The sequence below is a fragment of the Pelodiscus sinensis genome, chromosome 4 (genome assembly GCF_052426305.1).
Source record: "Pelodiscus sinensis isolate ZL-2025 chromosome 4, ASM5242630v1, whole genome shotgun sequence".
Lineage (NCBI taxonomy): Eukaryota > Metazoa > Chordata > Testudines > Trionychidae > Pelodiscus > Pelodiscus sinensis.
The window spans coordinates 76769602-76789011 of record NC_143055.1 but is presented as its reverse complement, the minus strand read 5'-3'; the positions used below and the strand labels follow the sequence as shown (position 1 = coordinate 76789011).

The 19410-nt window shown below is 42.3% G+C and overlaps 1 protein-coding gene across 1 annotated transcript in view; it reads left to right on the top strand.

Moving 5' to 3' along the window:
- The window catches only part of RXFP1 (relaxin family peptide receptor 1), a 103207-nt gene that overhangs the window by 79575 nt on the left and 4222 nt on the right, over positions 1-19410 (top strand). Inside the window, exons 9-16 of the mRNA XM_006121866.4 lie at positions 355-429; positions 2061-2132; positions 3352-3423; positions 7713-7784; positions 10610-10681; positions 12881-12952; positions 14733-14962; positions 18742-19152. Of these exons, the coding sequence (XP_006121928.3) occupies positions 355-429; positions 2061-2132; positions 3352-3423; positions 7713-7784; positions 10610-10681; positions 12881-12952; positions 14733-14962; positions 18742-19152 (1076 nt within the window). The remainder of the gene's footprint in view (positions 1-354; positions 430-2060; positions 2133-3351; positions 3424-7712; positions 7785-10609; positions 10682-12880; positions 12953-14732; positions 14963-18741; positions 19153-19410) is intronic.

Here is a 19410-nt window from a genome sequence, read left to right as displayed (position 1 = left end):
GCTGTAGATTTAATATTAAAAAGATAAATGGGATCTGATTCACATATGCACTTCAGTTGCTTTGTGCTGCTCTAGTAATGCAAGACAACCAGAGTATACCAGTGAATCTGCCCCAACCTCTGCAAATAATTTCCCCTTTCCAAGTCAATCATTTAGTAATTCAAGAGATGATAGGATCATACTAGTATTCCTAAGGAAATACACTGAAAAAATTTAATAATTTTTTATCTCTTAACAATATGAAAATAATGAATAAATTCAGCCTTCCTTGTACTGAGAAGCAGTAAAACTATAAAAGGGGACATGGCTTTTCTTTAACATCAATTTATATCAATACAATTTTTCTTTTTCCAGAGCACTGTTGAATAATTCTCTTGCCCGTTTGCCTGATAAACCTCTTTGCCAACACATGCCCAGACTACATTGGCTGTAAGGCTTTATTTTATATATTCAACTTTTGTCTTCTTTACATTGGTGTTGTTCCATGACACTTTTTACTAAAGTAATACAAGGGATGTAGCAAAACAAACATCCCCATTTCATGCCAGCCCATCTAGCCAGACTCCTGAGGCATGTTGAATTCTTCTAGGAGAATTGTGGAGTCATGGTGAGTAGGCAGCTAAATTATGGTTGTATCCTGCTGGAAGCATTATATACAAGGGTCTCCTTGAGTTCTTTCCCCGTCAAGACCATGATCCTTAGGGCAGCCAAGCATAATTTGGTTCTCAGGTTTAGTAAACAAAAAGAATTGGGCCAGGTCTATGCTTAGGGAGAAAGGTGACTTAAGATATGTGTCATCAATATGCAATTCCAGCTTCATGAATAGTATAGCTGGAGTCAATGTACCTTAAGATGAATTTTTGCAGCATCCCGACAGTGGGAAATCAATGGGAGAAACTCCTTTCAACCATGTGGAGTACAAGGGTCAATGGGGGCACCATCTGCGGTCAATTTAGCAGGCCTTTACTAGACCTGTTCTAAATTGAACCCTAGAAGATCAATCTCCATAAGTACAGACAAGCCCTTATTCCAGGGGTGGGCAAACACTTTTGAAGTGGCCATGAGCCACCTGGAAGGGGCGGGGCCTAAACCAGAAAGAGCAGGGCTATGATGTTGCTTGGCTTCCCCACCCACAGACCATGATTGGTCTGGGGTAGCCTCCTTGCCCCCTCTTCCCACAAGGCACCTATGCCCCTAGCGGGGCAGGAAGAGGCTTCATATGCTCCCCCACCTCCAGGCCAATCAGGGCCTGGGGGCGGGGGAGTGCGCGAAGCCTCCTCCCACCCTACCCCACACTGTGTGGAGCACTGTGGCACTTCAAAGTACTACACGCTGCTCTCAGGATGGGAAGAGGCTTCACACGCTTCTCTGCCCCCAGGCCAATCAGGGCCTGGGGGTGGGGGAGCTGCACAAAGCTTCTTTCACCCTGCCCCTGCCCTGTGCAATCTTACGACACTTGGAAGTGCCACGCACTACTCGCAGAACTGTGGGGGAGGGTGGAGGAAACTTCACGTGCTCCTCCTGCCCCCTGGCCAATCAGGGCTTGGGGACAGGGGAGCCATGAAGTCTCCTCCTGCCTTGCGAGGAGCGCATGGCGCTTCAAAGCGCTGCATGCTCCTGGCAGGGTGGGAGGAAGCTTTGTGCTTCCCTGCCTCCAGGCACCAATTGGCCTGGGGCAGGAGGAGCGCGTGAAGTTTCCTCCGTCCTCCCCCTAACTGGCCCGGGGGCAGCGGAGTGGCAGGGCCTCAGTGGGCAGGATCAACCCACTTGGTGGGCTGGATCTGGCCCGTGGAAGCCCTTTTGCCCACCCCTGCCTTAGTGTCTATTATATCTATCAAAACCTGAATTCAGGATCCAGATTTTCATCCATCTCAATTGATGACACTGCTGTCACCTGAAGGAGTTAAGGGTGTGCTGAAAAATGAAACACCCAAGATTTACACTTTGTGCAGTCCTACAGTTCTTCTGAGGTTCATCTTTAATAAATAATTATTTCAAAGTAACCATCTGATTGCAATTAACATTTTTCAGTAATAAAATGTTTTGGTGTTATCTCCTAGGGACTTTGAAGGCAATCATATATATAATTTAAGAAATGTCACTTTCGTCTCCTGCAACACTCTAACTGTACTGTAAGTAATAGCACATTCTGTGTGGCCAGAATGAACAGTGGTGGTGGACAACTGTTACATTATGCACAATGCTCAACATCAAATTTCCAAAATATTGTTGGTGCTTAAAACTGATGGAGATTATTAAAATGCTAAACATTAATTATGCACAAAGTAGAATTATTCCATGAATATATGGCAAAATTCACCATTGATTAATGCCGCTTGACATCATTTAAGTGAACTTGATGAACAGCATGAAATTCCAAAATTTAGAAATATATATATAGAATTATGCAATAAATGTTAAAAAAAATCTACCATATGAACTGAGCAAATTGGTGGACAATATCATTCAGTCAGGTTGCTCATCCGAGACATGGTAGGATTTCCCCAAAGCTTCCTCAGAGCCATTGCAATAATCTAGTTCCCCTTCACTCCCTGCTGAGGCTCTCATTTCTTCTATACGTCTCCCTCTCAGCTGTCTCTTTCCTACCCAGCTCTCCCCTGATTATTCCATGGGTATTGGGAAGGTTTTGGTGAACAAAGTGCAAGCTCAAATACTTGATGGATCAATTTCTCAGGAATAATCACACTTTGGATTTGGACTTTCATGCTTTTTACATATGTTTCAGTCATAAAACCAAATGTCACAAATTTTCAAATAATCAGCATTTAACACCATCATATTGTCACTTGGCATACAAAATTAAGAGATTTGACATTTCTGAATAACTTTGGATGTTAGTAGATACAAACACTACTAGAAAAGGAAATAGCTAATATGTGCTACATATTCACTGTACAACTGTTTACAGAATATTAAAATGTATAAACTTGTAATAATTTGGTATATTTTTAACGCAGTGAATAATTAAATAAGATGAAACTTTTTAAAACAAGATACAAATTAAAGACAGAATATGCAAAATTGTATAGAACAGTGGTTCCCAAACTTTTCAGCATCACGCCACCTTTTTGATTTTTGAGAAACCCTCAACCTTCCCCCCTCCCAAAATAGCAGCAAAACTAGGGGTGGGATTGACAGGGGTGTATGTGGCTAGATCACCTTGCGCCCCCTCAAGGATTTCTTCACGCCCCCCCAGGGGGGCACACCCCCCCCCCCCCCCGGTTTGGGAACCCATGGTATAGAATGTAAGCAATTATTTGATTATGTATCACAGTCTTCTCAGAAAACAAACAAATTTCAAGATGCATAAGTTTGTTTTTATACTTTCAGAGTGATGAGAAGAAACAAAATCAGGTCCTTAAATGAAAACAGCTTTTCCTCTCTTCAGAAGTTAGATGAACTGTAAGTTTGATTTTTTTTAACTAACAATTGAATAATTTATATCATTTAAATAGTGAAGGTGTATTTTATATATTTGTCAGTAATTCTGCTTTCATATAACAAGCCCTAGAGAAAGCATCAAACTTCATGGTCATTCACTATATGAGAGAATTTATCATTTCAATAAAATACATAATTCTGGAGAAACAGTGCTATGTGTTCCATTTTGGGTTAACGTTACAAAGAAGTTTGTATTGAGACAAGTCTCAACATGTATGTTTGCCTCCTATTTACGTGATTCTTGTCAGTGAGGGGAAGGGCCTGGCTATAGCACCAATTCTGCACTAGTTACATAGGGTATGTCTACACTACAATGTTAGTTCGAACTAACGGACGTTAGTTCGAACTAACATTCATAGCCGCTACACTAGCGCTCCGCTAGTTCGAATTTGAATCGAACTAGCGGAGCGCTTAGTTCGAACTAGGAAAACCTCATTTTAGGAGGATTAAGCCTAGTTCGAACTTACTAGTTCGAATTACGGGGTGTGTAGCCCCTTAATTCGAACTAGTGGGAGGCTAGCCCTCCCCAGGTTTCCCTGGTGGCCACTCTGGCCAACACCAGGGAAACTCTATGCCCCCCTCCCGGCCCCGGACCTCTTAAAGGGGCCCCGGGCTGGCTACGGTGCCCGTGCCAGGTGCAAGCCTGCCAGCACCCAGCCAGCAGACCCTGCACCTGGCACGGCACAGAGCCACCCACCCGATGTCCCCCAGCCCTCCCCCTCTTCCCGGGACCAGGCTGGCGGCTCCCAGGAGCTTGCCCTGGACCGCAAGAGGCGGGCACCTTCCTGGGCTAGTGCGGACATCGTGGACCTCGTCCATGATCTCCGCACTAGGCACAGGAAAGTGGCTGTCTAGGGCAGGAGAGCTGCCAGCCTGGCCACCCAGGAGCAGGTGTGCATGAAAATCAAGGGGGTCCACTGAGACCCCCGACCCTGAGCCCTGAGCCCTGAGCTTACAATGGCCGTCCTGGGTCAGACCAAAGGTCCATCTAGCCCAGTAGCCTGTCTGCCGACAGCAACCAACCCTAGGGACCCTGGAGGGGATGGACCGAAGACAGTGAGCAAGCCATTTGTCTCGTGCCATCCCTCTCCAGCCTTCCACAAACTTTGGGCAGGGACACCACTCCTACCCCCTGGCTAAGACTACTCCATGGACCCAACCTCCATGACTTGATTTCACTTCCCTTTCAACTCTGTTCTAGTTGTAGCCTTCACAGCCTCCTGCAGCAAGGAGTTCCACAGGTTAACTATTTGCTTTGTCAAGAAGAACAACTTTCTATTACTAGTTTCAAGCCTGCTACCCATTCCTTTCCTTTGGTGTCCTCTAGTCCTTCTTTAGGGGAACTCAGGCAGAACTTTTCTGAATGCACCCTCTCCACCCAACCCCTGCTTTTAGAGACCTCTATCCTGTCCCCCCTCCGTCTCCTCTTTTCTAAGCTGAACAGTCCCAGTCTCTGTAGCCTCTCTTCATCTGGGACCTGTTCCCAACCCCTGATCATGTTAGTTGCCCTCCCCTCTCCCAGGCTTTCTCTTCCCCTCTCCCACCTCCTTTTCCCATTCTCCCCCAGTTTTGTTCAATAAAGACAGAGTCAATGTTGGAAGAAACGTTATCTTTATTTTGTACATCAATAAGAAGGGGGGCTAGGGAAGGGTAAGTGGAAGGAGGTGAGGGAGGAATGGGGTACGAGCCCCCGATGGGGAGGACTGGGCTGGCTCTGCGGGCTTCTGGGGGTGGAAGCTCTCCTGCAGCCCCCCGATTGCCCCCTCTCCCCAGATCGCAGCCTGCGGCAAGTGCAGCCGGGCTGATGGCCGAGTGGTGTGATGTGCCCAGTGTGGGTACTCCGGGCAATCCAAACCAGTACTGCTTTGCAAGCGGGGCACCCCTTAGAACTGTCTGTCCGGGGTGGGGGTCGGGACCCTTTAAGCGCAGCCCTCGGCTAGCCTGAGACAGCATCTCCACGCTCTAAGTCCTCCTCTGATGCCCTGCCGGCACTGCTTCCGGCCATCCTTAAGCCCTGTTCAGGGTCCACTCAATGTGGACTTGCTAGTTTGAATTAGCAAAACGCTAATTCGAACTAGTTTTTAGTTCTAGACGCGTTAGTTTGAATTAGCTTAGTTCGAATCAACTTATTCATAAATGATTTGGAGAAAGGGGTAAGCAGTGAGGTGGTAAAGTTTGCGGATGATACCAAACTGTTTAGGATAGTCAAAACAGAAGCAGACCGTGAGGGACTCCAAAAAGATCTCACCAAACTGATCAATTGGGCAACAAAATGGCAAATCAAATTTAATGTGGATAAGTGTAAAGTAATGCACATCGGGAAAAATAACCCCAACTATAGTTTTCAGTATGATGGGCGCTAATTTGGCTATGACAAATCAGGAAAGAGATCTTGGAGTTATCATGGATAGTTCTCTGAAAACTTCCACACAGTATGCAGCGGCGGTCAAAAAGGCAAATAGGATGCTAGGAATTATTAAGAAAGGGATAGAAAATAAGACACAGAATATCTTACTGCCCCTGTATAAAACTATGGTATGCCCACATCTTGAATACTGTGTACAGATGTGGTCTCCTCACCTCAAAAAAGATATTTTGGCCTTGGAAAGCATTCAGAAAAGGGCAACTAAAATGATTAGGGGTTTGGAATAGGTCCCATATGAGGAGAGATTAAAGCAACTGGGACTCTTCAGTTTAGAAAAGAGGAGACTGAGGGGGGATATGATAGAGGTATATAAAATCATGAGTGGTGTGGAGAGGGCGGATAAAGAAAAGTTAGGGTATGTCTACACTACCACCCTAGTTCGAACTAGGGGGGTAATGTAGTCAACCAGAGTTGCAAATGAAGCCCGGGATTTGAATTTCCCGGGCTTCATTTGCATCTTGCCGGGCGCCGCCATTTTTAAATATCCGCTAGTTCGGACTCCGTGCCGCGCGGCTACACGCGGCATGAACTAGGTAGTTCGGACTAGGCTTCCTATTCCAAACTACCATTACTCCTAGTCCACGAGGAGTAACGGTAGTTCAGAATAGGAAGCCTAGTCCGAACTATCTAGTTCGTGCCGCGTGTAGCCGCGCGGCACGGAGTCCAAACTAGCGGACATTTAAAAATGGCGGCGCCCGGCAAGATGCAAATGAAGCCCGGGAAATTCAAATCCCGGGCTTCATTTGCAACTCCGGTTGACTACATTACCACCCTAGTTCGAACTAGGGTGGTAGTGTACACATACCCTTATTTATTAGTTCCCATAATAGAAGAACTAGAGGACACCAAATGAAATTAATGGGTAGCAGGTTTAAAACTAATAAAAGAAAGTTCTTCTTCACACAGTGTGTAGTCAACCTGTGGAACTCCTTGCCAGAAGAGGCTGTGAAGGCTAGGACTATAACAGAGTTTAAAGAGAAGCTAGATAATTTCATGGAGGTTAGGTCCATAAAAGGCTATTATCCAGGGGATAGAAATGGTGTCCTTGGCCTCTGTTTGTCAGATGCTGGAGAAGGATGGCAGGAGACAAATCGCTTGATCATTGTCTTCGGTCCACCCCCTCTGGGGCACCTGGTGCTGGCCACTGTCGACAGACAGGCTACTGGGCTAGATGGACCTTTGGTCTGACCCAGTACGGCCGTTCTTATGTTCTTAATCTTTGCTAATAGCTATATTAAGTGCTAAAATACTGTTATTAATAATTAGATATAACATACTGCACCCATGGGACTTTTTTTTAAAATCCACTTCAATTGCATAGTGCATAGGAGTTTTGTTCCAAAACAATTAACTACCATAATAGAAACTGACTAATCATTCACTGTAAATATAATTGAAATGGTCTTATCCTACTAACTCAGGAGTTCGATTATTTAGTTATCATAATGAAAAAATCCTTTGATTTTTATCCAAGATCATAAATGAACTGACTGGGAAGGAAGTGGGGAACTACTGAGAAGCAGCTGCACTAAAGAAGAGAAAATGACCATTAAAATAAATGCAAAAGCAAAGTAATAAGCCCTGTAATTATTAAATGGTCTCACATAGTCAGACAAAGTAGAGTCTGAGGTTTCTAAGTCTCACCTTTTGTTTTAACATCATTTGTTTATTATCTAAGTTTCTGATTCATCTATTTAACCTATAAATGTAGTTGCCAAAGGGAGTCAAAATAATGGATCTCTTTACATTATGAATGCTTTCTGACATAATGAAAAGAAACTACTACTAAGAACTAACTATATTTTATCTGGGATTGTTTCCACAGAGACTTGGCTAGCAACAAGATAGAATCACTTCCACCGTATCTATTTAAAGATTTGAAGGAGCTCTCACAACTGTAAGGCTTTATAATAACTCTTCCTTATATTGTATGCGGTTGCACGTTATTCATTCAAATTACAGTTTCAGTCATCCAGACCAAGAAGCATAACCAAGAAATTCTTAAACAATGAATGCAGGACCATTCATTGTTTACGTTTTTTTCAATTACAGACTAACATGGCTGCCCCTCTGAGACAAGACATTCTTGTTCATGTCTGAGTAATCTGAAAATGCCAAACTGAGTCAGAAACGTAATTTTTAGAAAAAAATTATATACAGAATAAATTGCATAAATGATGCATGGTATCATGATTTGGCCAAAAAGAGCAATTATTTAAATTATTCCTCCCCAATAGATGGTTAGTATTTGTAATAATTAGATGCCATTACCCAACATACACAAAATTAATATATCATTTAGAATGAGATCTCATGCAGCTTGGCATGTTGCAAGAGTGTATTCTTTAAGAATATACTCCCCTTCTCCTCCGCCCCTCCCTCCCACAGTATGAATGAACTGTTAAAATGGCACGTTTTCTCTACTGGCAACTATTAGTTTTTGTAGTTTATGCTAATGTGCTTCAGTGTTCTATGCACTGCAACCTGAAATGTAGAACTCTGCCTCTGTACTTGACAGTATAGCTCAGCGTTTCTATGGGCCACGGCCCAGAACCGGGCCACGGGAAAAAAATGCTGGGCCTCAGCATGGCTGCCGGTAGGGGAGCAGAGTGGGGCGGGCTGGGAGGAGGTGGCAACGGGGGGAAGGGAGAACTGACCACCAGGAAGAAGGGTTGGAGGCAGCGGGGCTGTCCCACGAAGATCAGGGCAGGTGGGTGGGCGGCCAGTGGAAGCAGGGTTGGAGGCAACGGGGCTGTCCCAGGGAGATGGTGGGGGGAGGGGGCGAGCAGGCGGCGGAAGCAGGGTTGGAGGCAGTGGGACTGTCGTGCAGAAATAGGGGAGGGCAGGCAGTGGAATCAGGGCTGGACGGGGGAGGAGGGGGGATGCTGGCCAGGGGAGAACAGGAGGAAGAGGATGGGAGAACCAGCTGCAGGAAGCAGGGCTGGATGGAGGCAGCTGGGCTGATTGGGGGAGGGTCGTTGGGAGAGCAGGGCTGACAGGGGAGATTGGTGGAAGGCGAGGGGAACTGGCCACCGGAAGCAGGGCTGAACAGGAGCAGCAGGGCTTGACTGGGAGATCAGGAAGAGAAGGGGGGGGGGAGCGGGACTGACCTGGGCACATACAGACCCTACAGACCCTGGCAGAAGAGTGAGTCTGCCTGGGGATTCCATTTTGCCTCCCCCTCCCTACATACCCTACTCTCCCTCGAATAGTTGTGAACTGCTTGGCAGGTAGAAACATTCAGGCAGCATGAGCACATCTACTATCCAGGCAGTTTGCAGCTATGGGCTGATACACCTAATTATAATAAAACTTACCTAATTAGAAAATACCGGACATTTTATACCAGACTTCTGGTAATTTCTCAATTTGTTTCTCAGACAAAACCCTCAAATACCAGATTGTCCGGTACAAAACCGGACACCTGGCAACCCTGCCCTTCCTTGCACCCTCCCTCCTAGACAGCTACCCTACCCCCAGTCTGTTCCTGCTCCCACCTCCTGGAGTGCTCATGCGATGCCGGGTCCCCCAAGCCCTGCCTGGCCCAGGCTGGGTAGAGGATGCAGCAGGGTGAAAACTGAAAATGTATTCATTTTTCATTCTTTTTTATATGTGTTTATATTTTGGGGCTGCAAAAAACAGTACTAAAAAAAACCAGGTTCCAACTAAAGTAAAAAGTTTGGGAAACCCTGATCTAGCCAGCTTTCTATCCATCTTACAGTCCATTTATCAGATCCATATTCCTTTAACTTGCTGGCAAGAATATTGTGGGTGACTGTATCAAAAGCTTTGCTAATGCTGGCATTAGGGGCTTTGGGAGGACCAGAAACAACGTATTTGAATATTCATCATTTGCTTAATGAATATGCAAATATGAAAATGAATGTTACTGGTCCTCCAAAAGCTCATGAATGGATTTACTGGTCCAGTGTCAAAAAGTTTGGGAACCCCATGTATAGCTGCAACACAGTTCAAGAAAGAAGTTACCACAAAAAGAAAGGAAAAAACACACTTCATTCTTCCTGGTGAAGGGTTCATATTTGTTAGATTTCAGTACTCAAATCTACAAACACTGCTGTTGGACATTATGATATCTATCATGAAAAAAAAGTCTCAGAAGGGTAGCCGAATTAGTCTGTAATTTTAAAAATAATGAGCAGTCCTTTGGCACCTTAGCGACTAACGAATATATATCATGAGCTTTCATGGTAAAACTCATTTCTTAACATGAGACTGTTCCTTTGACTTCACTGACTCCTGACTTCAGCTGGGCCAATCACTATATCCAGTATCAGATCAAAAAGCATGTTTGTGGGATCAAGTCCTATCTTTGTTTGCCTTAATCTGAAATGGAAGTAATGTAGGCTGAAAGAACATATTTTGCTTTTTGTGCAAGGAAAATGTAACAAGGTTGGGATTTGTGTAATGATGAATTCTTTGGGGGCTTTTTTAAATAAATAAAGAATGTAAAATTTAGCAACTAAAATATGTTCCTAATTAAAAACACTGCATAAAACATCTTCTGTTAACACCATGTCTGTGAAGCATCACTCTGTTCTTGTTGTCAGGTAGAGGAATATTACTATTTACAATTATAACTGCCATTATTATGAGTCATTACTATAGAAATTAAAAACAAAGAGATAACATGGGTAGACTTCATCATTAGAACAAGCTTTAGGAACTTTGTTCAGTACTATATATCACTCTTTTTATTTACAGAAACCTTTCATATAACCCAATACAGAAAATACAAACAGACCAGTTTGATTACTTGTTAAACCTCAAATCCCTGTGAGTATTTAGACCTTTCGATATATGTGATATGGATATTTTCTTTTTAATTTTGTTCAGAAAAACTATGTCTCCAGAACACGTGTTATAGCTGAAATACTTTGAGCCTCTATTCCTCTCTTGTAATTGCTGTGTCCTTGAAAGATGTGCGCCCCCCAGAAATATTACTGACAATATTCCTATTTCTTCGTGAGATCTCCAGCTTCTTTTGAGGAGTAGGGGGAGAAATTTTGAAGCACAAAAAGAGTCCAATATTATATAAAAATAATCAGAGAGGATGAAATTAATTCCACTGTTATAATGGACTTTTCTAGATGAATAGTTGGTGTGCCTCAAGCTGGGTATAAATCTATAGCATACTAGTGCGTCACACTGTATGAATAGTTCTGGCACATATTAAAAGTTCCCTAGTGCACAGTGAAATGGAACTTGAAATGGTAGCAGAGTCCACAGAGCTACTTAATGCACTGCAGATGTTTATGCTGTAGATTTACACCCCCAGTTTGTTGTGCACTAAATAATTATGTGGTCAAGTCCTTCGATGTCTAACTTCAAGCAGTAGGAAGGTGTTTCCCTCTGCCTGGGATTTCCTGCCATGAGCCCTCTCCTGTAGTTAGTCAACTAAACTTGTTTGTGAATATGACCCACCCTTTTAACATTTAGCTCACTGATTAAGGTATTTACCTGATATATGGGAGATACACTTCACTCCCCCAACCCTGCTGGTTGTGGAGAACAGAGCTGAATATAGGTCACACATTTTTCAGATGAATGCTTAATTGCTGAGGAATGAGGATTTTGGAGCAGATTATGCTCAGTTTCTCCTGTTGAAGCTGTTCTGCTGTGTATAAATGATTAAATAATCCTTGGGCCACAAAGCAAATGTGATTGTCTTTATCCCTGAACTAGAGAATCACTCATCTTGAATGTAGAAGACCCAAATTCTAGTCCTTTGTTGTTTAATCATTTATATGCGGTGAAAGAGTTTCCACAGGGAACTCATACTCCAGTGAGAAATAAACTATATTTAAAGATATTATGCCAAAGGAATTAATAAAATGTAGGATGTAAGGACCTAGGGGGAAGTGAAAGGTGATGCCCAGATTATAGGCCGAGTGATAAGAAGGACAGTAGCATTGTCCATGGTGATTGAGAAAGGTGGGATTAAAGGGGCAAATTAATAACTCTGTTTTAGCTTTTTGAGCCAGAACTAATGGTTAGACATCAACAATGAGATTTTGTCTGGACAGGAGACAAGTTTGGAGTAAAGTAGTAAATCTGTGAGTTGTCTGCAGAAATGATAGTTGAATTTGTGTTTATGGATGAGAATATCCAAACATTAAATGCAGAGGGAGGAGAGAAGGGGACCGTAGAGTTTTATAACAACCCTTACCATATTGGAAGATTTATCAGGTTCCCCTCACTTCACGCTTCTTTACTCAAGACAAAACATGCCCCATTTTATAACCTTTCCTCAGAGGTCAGGTTTTCTGAACCATTTCTAATATGTAGCTACCAAATAAGTTAAATTATTGAATGGGCTTTCAAGGAGGCTGTGGAATCCCTATCATTGTATGTTTTTAAGTCTAGCTTAGACAAACACCTGTCAAGAATGGTCTAGGTCGATCATGATCCTGTCTCAGTGTAGGGAGCTGGACTTGATGACTTCTCAGGTCCCTGTGACTATGTCTACATACATTCTGAAATAATGTAGTGTGCTTTTACACAGCAAGCCCATTATTTTGAAATAAATTCAAAATACTCCAACTTCTATAAACCTCATTTCATGAGGAGTAAGGGAAGTCAGGGTAAGAATACTCTATTTTGAAATAACTAGTATGTAGACCATGCCATAAGTCAAAGTAAACTACGCAATTTGAGCTATGATAATAATTGCGTAGCTAAAGTCGAAATAGTTTATTTCGAGTTTAGACTTGTTGCGTAGATGTGCCCAGACAGTCCTACATTTCTATGATCCTGTGATTTTCTTCACTCTTCGTGCTTTGTGCCAGAGTAAATTCCATTGGTGATTACTATAACTAGTGAAGTGCTTTGGATCCTCTCTGATGAAAGGCACATCATACATTGCAAATCTCTTTCCTCTGTAGTTTCATATCACAGTTATACAATTATGCCCTGTTGTTCTTTTTCCCACTGATTTTATGTTACCTTTTTTGATTGTGAGTATATTGGTTATAGCAGCCTGGAGGGCATTGAAATTACAAATATCCAAAGAAGGATGTTCAGACCACTTAGAAATCTTTCCCACATGTAAGTATATCACTCCAGTTTTCCTCCCTGTATTTGGATTTTAACTTGACAAAGTATATAAGATTTAAAAACAGAAATGTATGAAAACTTGCCACTCTCTCTCTGGCTAGTGAGTAGTTGAAAAACCAATTGATGCTGTTATGTAAATTGAGAGTGCATTGAGAGAGAGACAGGTAGGGTTTTGTTGTTTAACATAATGATAAAGTTATCATTATTAAATCTCCTACACAGCAAAGTACAGTTATTTGTAAACAGATATAGTACATTGACTCTGTCTACCTTTGCTTATTGATGTATACATAATCTAAAGCATTTTTCAAACTTGGGTCGCAGCAACTCCAGGATAAGCCGTTAGCTGGCGCATGCTGATTGGTTTATTGGTCTTGCAGCTATGGTTCACCATTTCCAGCAAAGGGGAGCTGCGAAGCTCCATGACTATGAACACGTTCACAAAAACAAAGCAGCACGGACCTTCCAGTGGTTTATCCTGGTGGCCCTATGACCCAAGTTTGAAAAATGCTAATCTAAAATAATATTGATAATACCAGGTTAAGTATGCTAGTATATGCATAGTTTTTATGATAGACCATTATTAATAATGTTTCTGTAGCTCTCAAAATGTACACTATCACTTTCAGCTGATGAAGAAATAGTCAGCAAGGATGAGTCAAACCTTTATCAGAATAGATCTAAAAACCTGTTGTAACTAAAACAGAGGCTAAAAACCTAACTCAGTAGCTGGGTCAATATCTCAGTCTCCGCTCACACTGCCTCTAGCTGCGATTCTGCTTTTGAAATGTACAAGATCCCCGCAGGGAATGGGAGAGTCCCTCCTGGCCCAGCACTCCCTGCTGGGCTTCTGCTCTTGCTACAGTTCAAAAGCAGAAGCCCCGTGCTTCCTGTGGGGCTTCCATTTTTTAACTGTAGCAAGAGCCCGATAGGACTCTTGCTACAGTTCAAAGGCAGAGGCACCCTTATAGACTAATCAAATAGTTGATGGAAATTCCATCAACTATTCAATTAGTTAATCAATCTAAATTTAAAATCCCTATTGCAGACATTCTTATATGCCTTCACAGGAGCAATTAAACAAGAGAAAGCAGAAGAGAGGCAAGAGATAGTTAACTCCCAGCTTACTGGGGACCATCATATGTCTCTGCACTCTGTCACAATCCTATCCCTTTATAGTGTGCACTATGGATTCAATTCAAATAATTACTTTTAAAAAATATTGTTATTACTAATATTTAGCACACATACTTAGTGCTTTTTATCATCAAACCACTGTACAAATATTAAATAACTAATCAGTTCAGATCCTGACAGGTTTTATACAATTTGAAGTTTATTTCAAATTCGGACTAGAAAGAAGGCTTATGTTTTTAACAATGAGAGTAATTAATCATCAGAAAAAATTGCCAACGTAGTGGTGAAGTGTCCATCACTGACAAATTGTGAATAAATATTGGTTGATTTTCTCTAACACATGTGCTTTAGAAATTATTTTCGGGAAGTTCTATGCCCTACATTATACAAGAGTCTGACTAGATGATCACAATGGTCTCTTCTAGCTTTATAATCTATGAATGAATTTATGCATTTCTTTTGGGGGGTTTCTATTATGCCCACAATCCTTTATTACTAATTTTTTATTACTATAAAATATGTTATGCTTTTGATCTTTACTAGGTGTTTAACAAATGCCTATATTACTGTGAAAAATATATACTGATTTTATAACCAGAGTAAAACATTTTTCTCTCATTTTCCCCTCAACCAGATATTTTAAGAAATTTCAGTATTGTGGATATGCCCCTCATGTACGCAGTTGTAAGCCAAATACAGATGGGATTTCATCCTTTGAGAATCTCTTAGCTAGCATTATACAGAGAGTGTTTGTCTGGGTTGTTTCTGCAGTCACTTGCTTTGGAAATATCTTTGTCATCTGCATGCGACCTTACATCAGATCCGAGAACAAGCTCCATGCCATGTCAATAATGTCTCTCTGCTGTGAGTATTCCCCTGATTAAAAGGGTGTCAAACAAATATAAAAATCTGGTTTTAGTATGTTTGGTATAAATTTTAATTCAGCAGTGACACACCCACAGCAATAGATGGTAAAACCTGTAAAATTCAGCCAATATAATTGGATGCTATTATTTAAACAATACAAAGGCTGTTGGATTCTACCTTTAAGTTGCTATGGAGAGTGAGTTACCACTGCAGGCCAACTGTTTGATATTACTCCCATAAAAGTTGAGGGCCAACTTACTGTCTTCAATAACAGAAGGAATGAGCCACAGATTTTCAAAGGATCATTAATCCAACTTTAACACAAATATGAACACATGGTAACTTGTGCACTTCAACAGGATTTGTGTTCAAAACAATCCAATTTTCACAGCCATTGTAACAACTCAATTTTCACACATTGGCTGCGTCTAGATTGGCATGATTTTCCGGAAATGTATTTAATGGAAAAGTTTTCCGTTAAAAGCATTTTCGGAACAGAGCATCTAGATTGGCACGGACGCTTTTCCGCAAAAGCACTTTTTGCGGAAAACCGTCCGTGCCAATCTAGACGCGCTTCTCTGCAAAAAAGCCCCGATCGCCATTTTCGCGATGAGGGCTTTTTTGCGGAAAACAAATCTGAGCTGTCTACACTGGCCCTTTTGCGCAAAAGCTTTGCGCAAAAGGGACTTTTGCCTGAACGGGAGCAGAATAGTATTTCTGCAAGAAGCACTGATTTCTTATAGTAGGAAGTCAGTGCTTTTGCGGAAATTCAAGCAGCCAGTATAGACAGTTAGCAAGTTTTTCCGGAAAAGCGGCTGATTTTCCGGAAAAACTGGCCAGTCTAGACACAGCCATTCTGTTTGCATGAGCAAATTCTGTTCTTTACATGACCAAATGATTGGGCAAATGAGGGACTGAATTTGAAAATCTGATCCTGAATATCAGCTTCATTTTAAATTTTACGACCAACAATTGTTATTGACAACCTACTTTGTAAGTCAATGTAATCACGAATTTCCTGCCTGTATCTGAGAGACAAGGTAAGTGATACAATATAGTTTATTGGACCAAGTTCTGTGGGTGAGAGAGGCATCCTTTTGATCTTACACAGTGCTCTCTTTTAGGACCTGACATTGGTCCAATAAGATGTTACGTCATCCACCTTGTTGCTCTGATATCCAGGGACTAGCATAGCTACAACACTCCATGTATTATAAATTAAGTACAAAGGGGTCTGCCTTAACTTTGGTATTTGACGAGATTACATTAATCACATTAGAAAGTAATTGCCAACTGTATGTAAAACAGGATAGCAACATTTCTAAATTTCTCACTTTCCAGGACACTGTGGTTTGCTGGTGTCACATAAAAAGTCATATGTGGGTTTTGCAACTTGGGCCTGGCATGGAAGTTTCCATCCTAGTAGTACATAGCATTGGAGTCTGCAAACACAAACTGCAGCAGGGCTTTATCAGCTTTAACCCATGCCTTGAGCTGGGAAACTACTAAGCGGTAAACAGGTTTGACCTCGGTCTTGGCTCATAAGAGTGATAAGAATGGCATTGGGCCAGTACACGCCCACCCGTAAACAACTGGGCTACGTCTACATTGTGCTCTCTTGCGCAAGAACATATGCAAATGAGACATGGCGATGAATATCGCCACACCTCATTTCCATACTTAATGAGCTGCCATTTTGCACAAGAAGCAGTCTCCACTGCTCCTTCTTGCGCAAAAACTCCCTCTTGCACAATAGCTGTTCTGCCGCTTTTCAAGAGTGTAGACTGCTCCTTCTTGCGCAAAAGCCCCTTGCGCAAAATGGCAGTTCATTAAGTATGCAAATTTGCATATGTTCCTGCACAAGAAAGCGGATTGCAGATGTAGCCCTGTAGTATAATTAGTGTAGGGAGTCCCGTGCCCAGTGAGTCTCACCAGAGACCTAAACTTTGGAGGGTGCCCTGGATTTCCCCAGCTGGAGCCATGTCCACTGTGGCCTGGTGCAAGACGACAGGAATAGGACTCCCCGCAGAGTGAAGGGTCATAAGCATTTCCAAGTGCCTGTTGCTCATTTTTGTGCATTGCACTGTTTATGCTTATTGATCAGTCACTTTGCAGTAGCTGTGTAACCATCTGGCAGTATTAAGCCTATAATAACAGTGATGTAGTGAGATTAATAAATGCAACTATTCCTAATAGACTCGGTCTTGAATCGAATCCATAATCATGTTTGGCTGTGCCCCCGTCAGTTGACAGTTGGCTTGTCCAAAATACTGGAAATACAAGAACCTGTTCTAGGAGGTTCCAAGAAGGAAAATCTTATCCCTCCCACCTCCAGCATTACTCTTTTACAACTTCCTCGTGTCTCATTATATTTAATTTCCTTAAAGCCCCAACTACTGAATAAAATAAAGAGATTGCATGGTAATTTCAACTGTTATTTTACAAAAGAGTTTCTAGCACTCATAATTGCAGAAAAAGACATGGCAAACCAAACGTGAAACAAATGCACCTTACATACTCAAACAGTAGATGACAAATAAAAAGAATCTCAAATGTGTTAAGCAATGTGCACAACCCTCAGTTTATAAACCAATCTCATGTTTTGGAGATGGGTGTGTCTGATTCATGCTTTTTGAACATTAGTGTACAGTCCCCCTTCAGATGCATGCAAGGAGGTCTGCAACAGAGGGCTTCTGCCTTCTATGGCTGGTCAGAAATTCTCCACGGGAGAATGCCGATTCATCAAAATCCAAACTTCTGCAGAAGCTGTTTGATTTTTGACAAAGGTCTGATGGAAAGCAGGGGTGGTTCTACTGGAGCCCTGACTACCAGTCCTGATTCCAAGGATCATGACTCTTTAGCAGCCTGCCAGGCAGACTGACTCCAGGTCTGCTTCCAGGTTCCAGACTCTGGGGCACTCACTCATGCAGACTACCCTGGAGTGAGGAACTCTGTGACTTTCCCGTGTCTGTGGCTCAAAGGCAGTCAGCTAAGTGGACAGACCCTGAACCAAGGGGCTCCAAGTTTCCACAGTCCACACTTCCAGGTCATCAGCCACATGTACTGGCCTGAAGTTGCAGACTCCAGGGTTTTCCCATTTGAGAGTATTTTAAAAAAATGCGTTTGTTTGAGATCACAGTTAAGCCAAATTTCAAAATATTGAAATCCTCCACAAAATGATATGACCTTGCTTTGCAGTTTTACTTCTGACAATTGCTCAGGTGGCTCAGCAAGGGATTCCCTAATGCATACTTCAAAAAGTGTGAAGGAACTAGGAATGCAAACGACTAGTGCAGAGATGGCCAACCCACGGCTCTCGAGACGTATGCAGCTCTTTGGTTAAAGGAATGCAGCTCTTGTTCTGAGCTGTGCTCCTGGACAGCTCAGGGCCAGCTGCTCTACGCATGCGCCCCAGCGCCTGAAGGGAGAAGCATGTGGCTGTGGCTCCAGGACCCAGGCATTGGGTTAGAGTGTGGGGGTGCCTGGCTCTGGGGGTAGGAAGGGGGATTGGGTTGGGGGGGGCTGAGAGTTCCTGGCTGTGGGGCAGGGGAAGGGCTTTGCTTTAGAGCAGGGGGGCTGGGGATTCCTGGGTCTAGGAGAGAAAAGGAGGATTGGGTTTTTTGCATGAACTTAAAAAAAATCACTCTAAATATCATTGAAATCCATTAGAAGTGAGAATTTTACAACCTTAGAAATTCAAGTACATTATTTATATAGACTGTGAAATAAAGGTCAGTTCAGTTATATAAACCAAATTATTCCCTCTATTTCTACAGGTGCTGACTGTCTGATGGGAATATATTTATTAGTGATTGGAGCCTTTGACCTTAAATATCGTGGAGAATACAACAAGCATGCTCAGTTGTGGATGGACAGCATCCACTGCCAATTGGTGGGGTCATTGGCCATTCTGTCCACAGAGGTGTCAGTTTTACTGTTGACTTACCTGACTCTGGAAAAGTACATCTGCATAGTTTACCCATTTAGGTATTTGAAGCCAGGAAAATGCAGGACAATTTCTATTTTGATTCTCATCTGGGTTATTGGCTTTGTGATTGCTTTTATTCCACTGAGCCACAAGGAATTTTTCAGAAACTACTATGGTACCAATGGGGTCTGTTTCCCTCTTCATTCAGAACAGGCAGAAAGTACAGGAGGCCAGATTTATTCTGTTGTTATTTTTTTAGGTGAGTATATTCTGTTTCTTCCTTTATGCATGTTGACTGGAAATACAGAAGGAGCCCAATTTTCAAACAAATATGGCAGCCTCACTAGGATGCCCAAATCCATACTTGGATCCTATTTTTGTCATCTAAATGTCTATCTTATGCCCATCAGTACACTGATCCAAGAATTACATTTAAATCTCTAATTTAGGGATGTTTGAAAATGGGCCCACTACGAAAGTATGAGACCCAGAAATTTATAAAAATACTTTTTAAAGT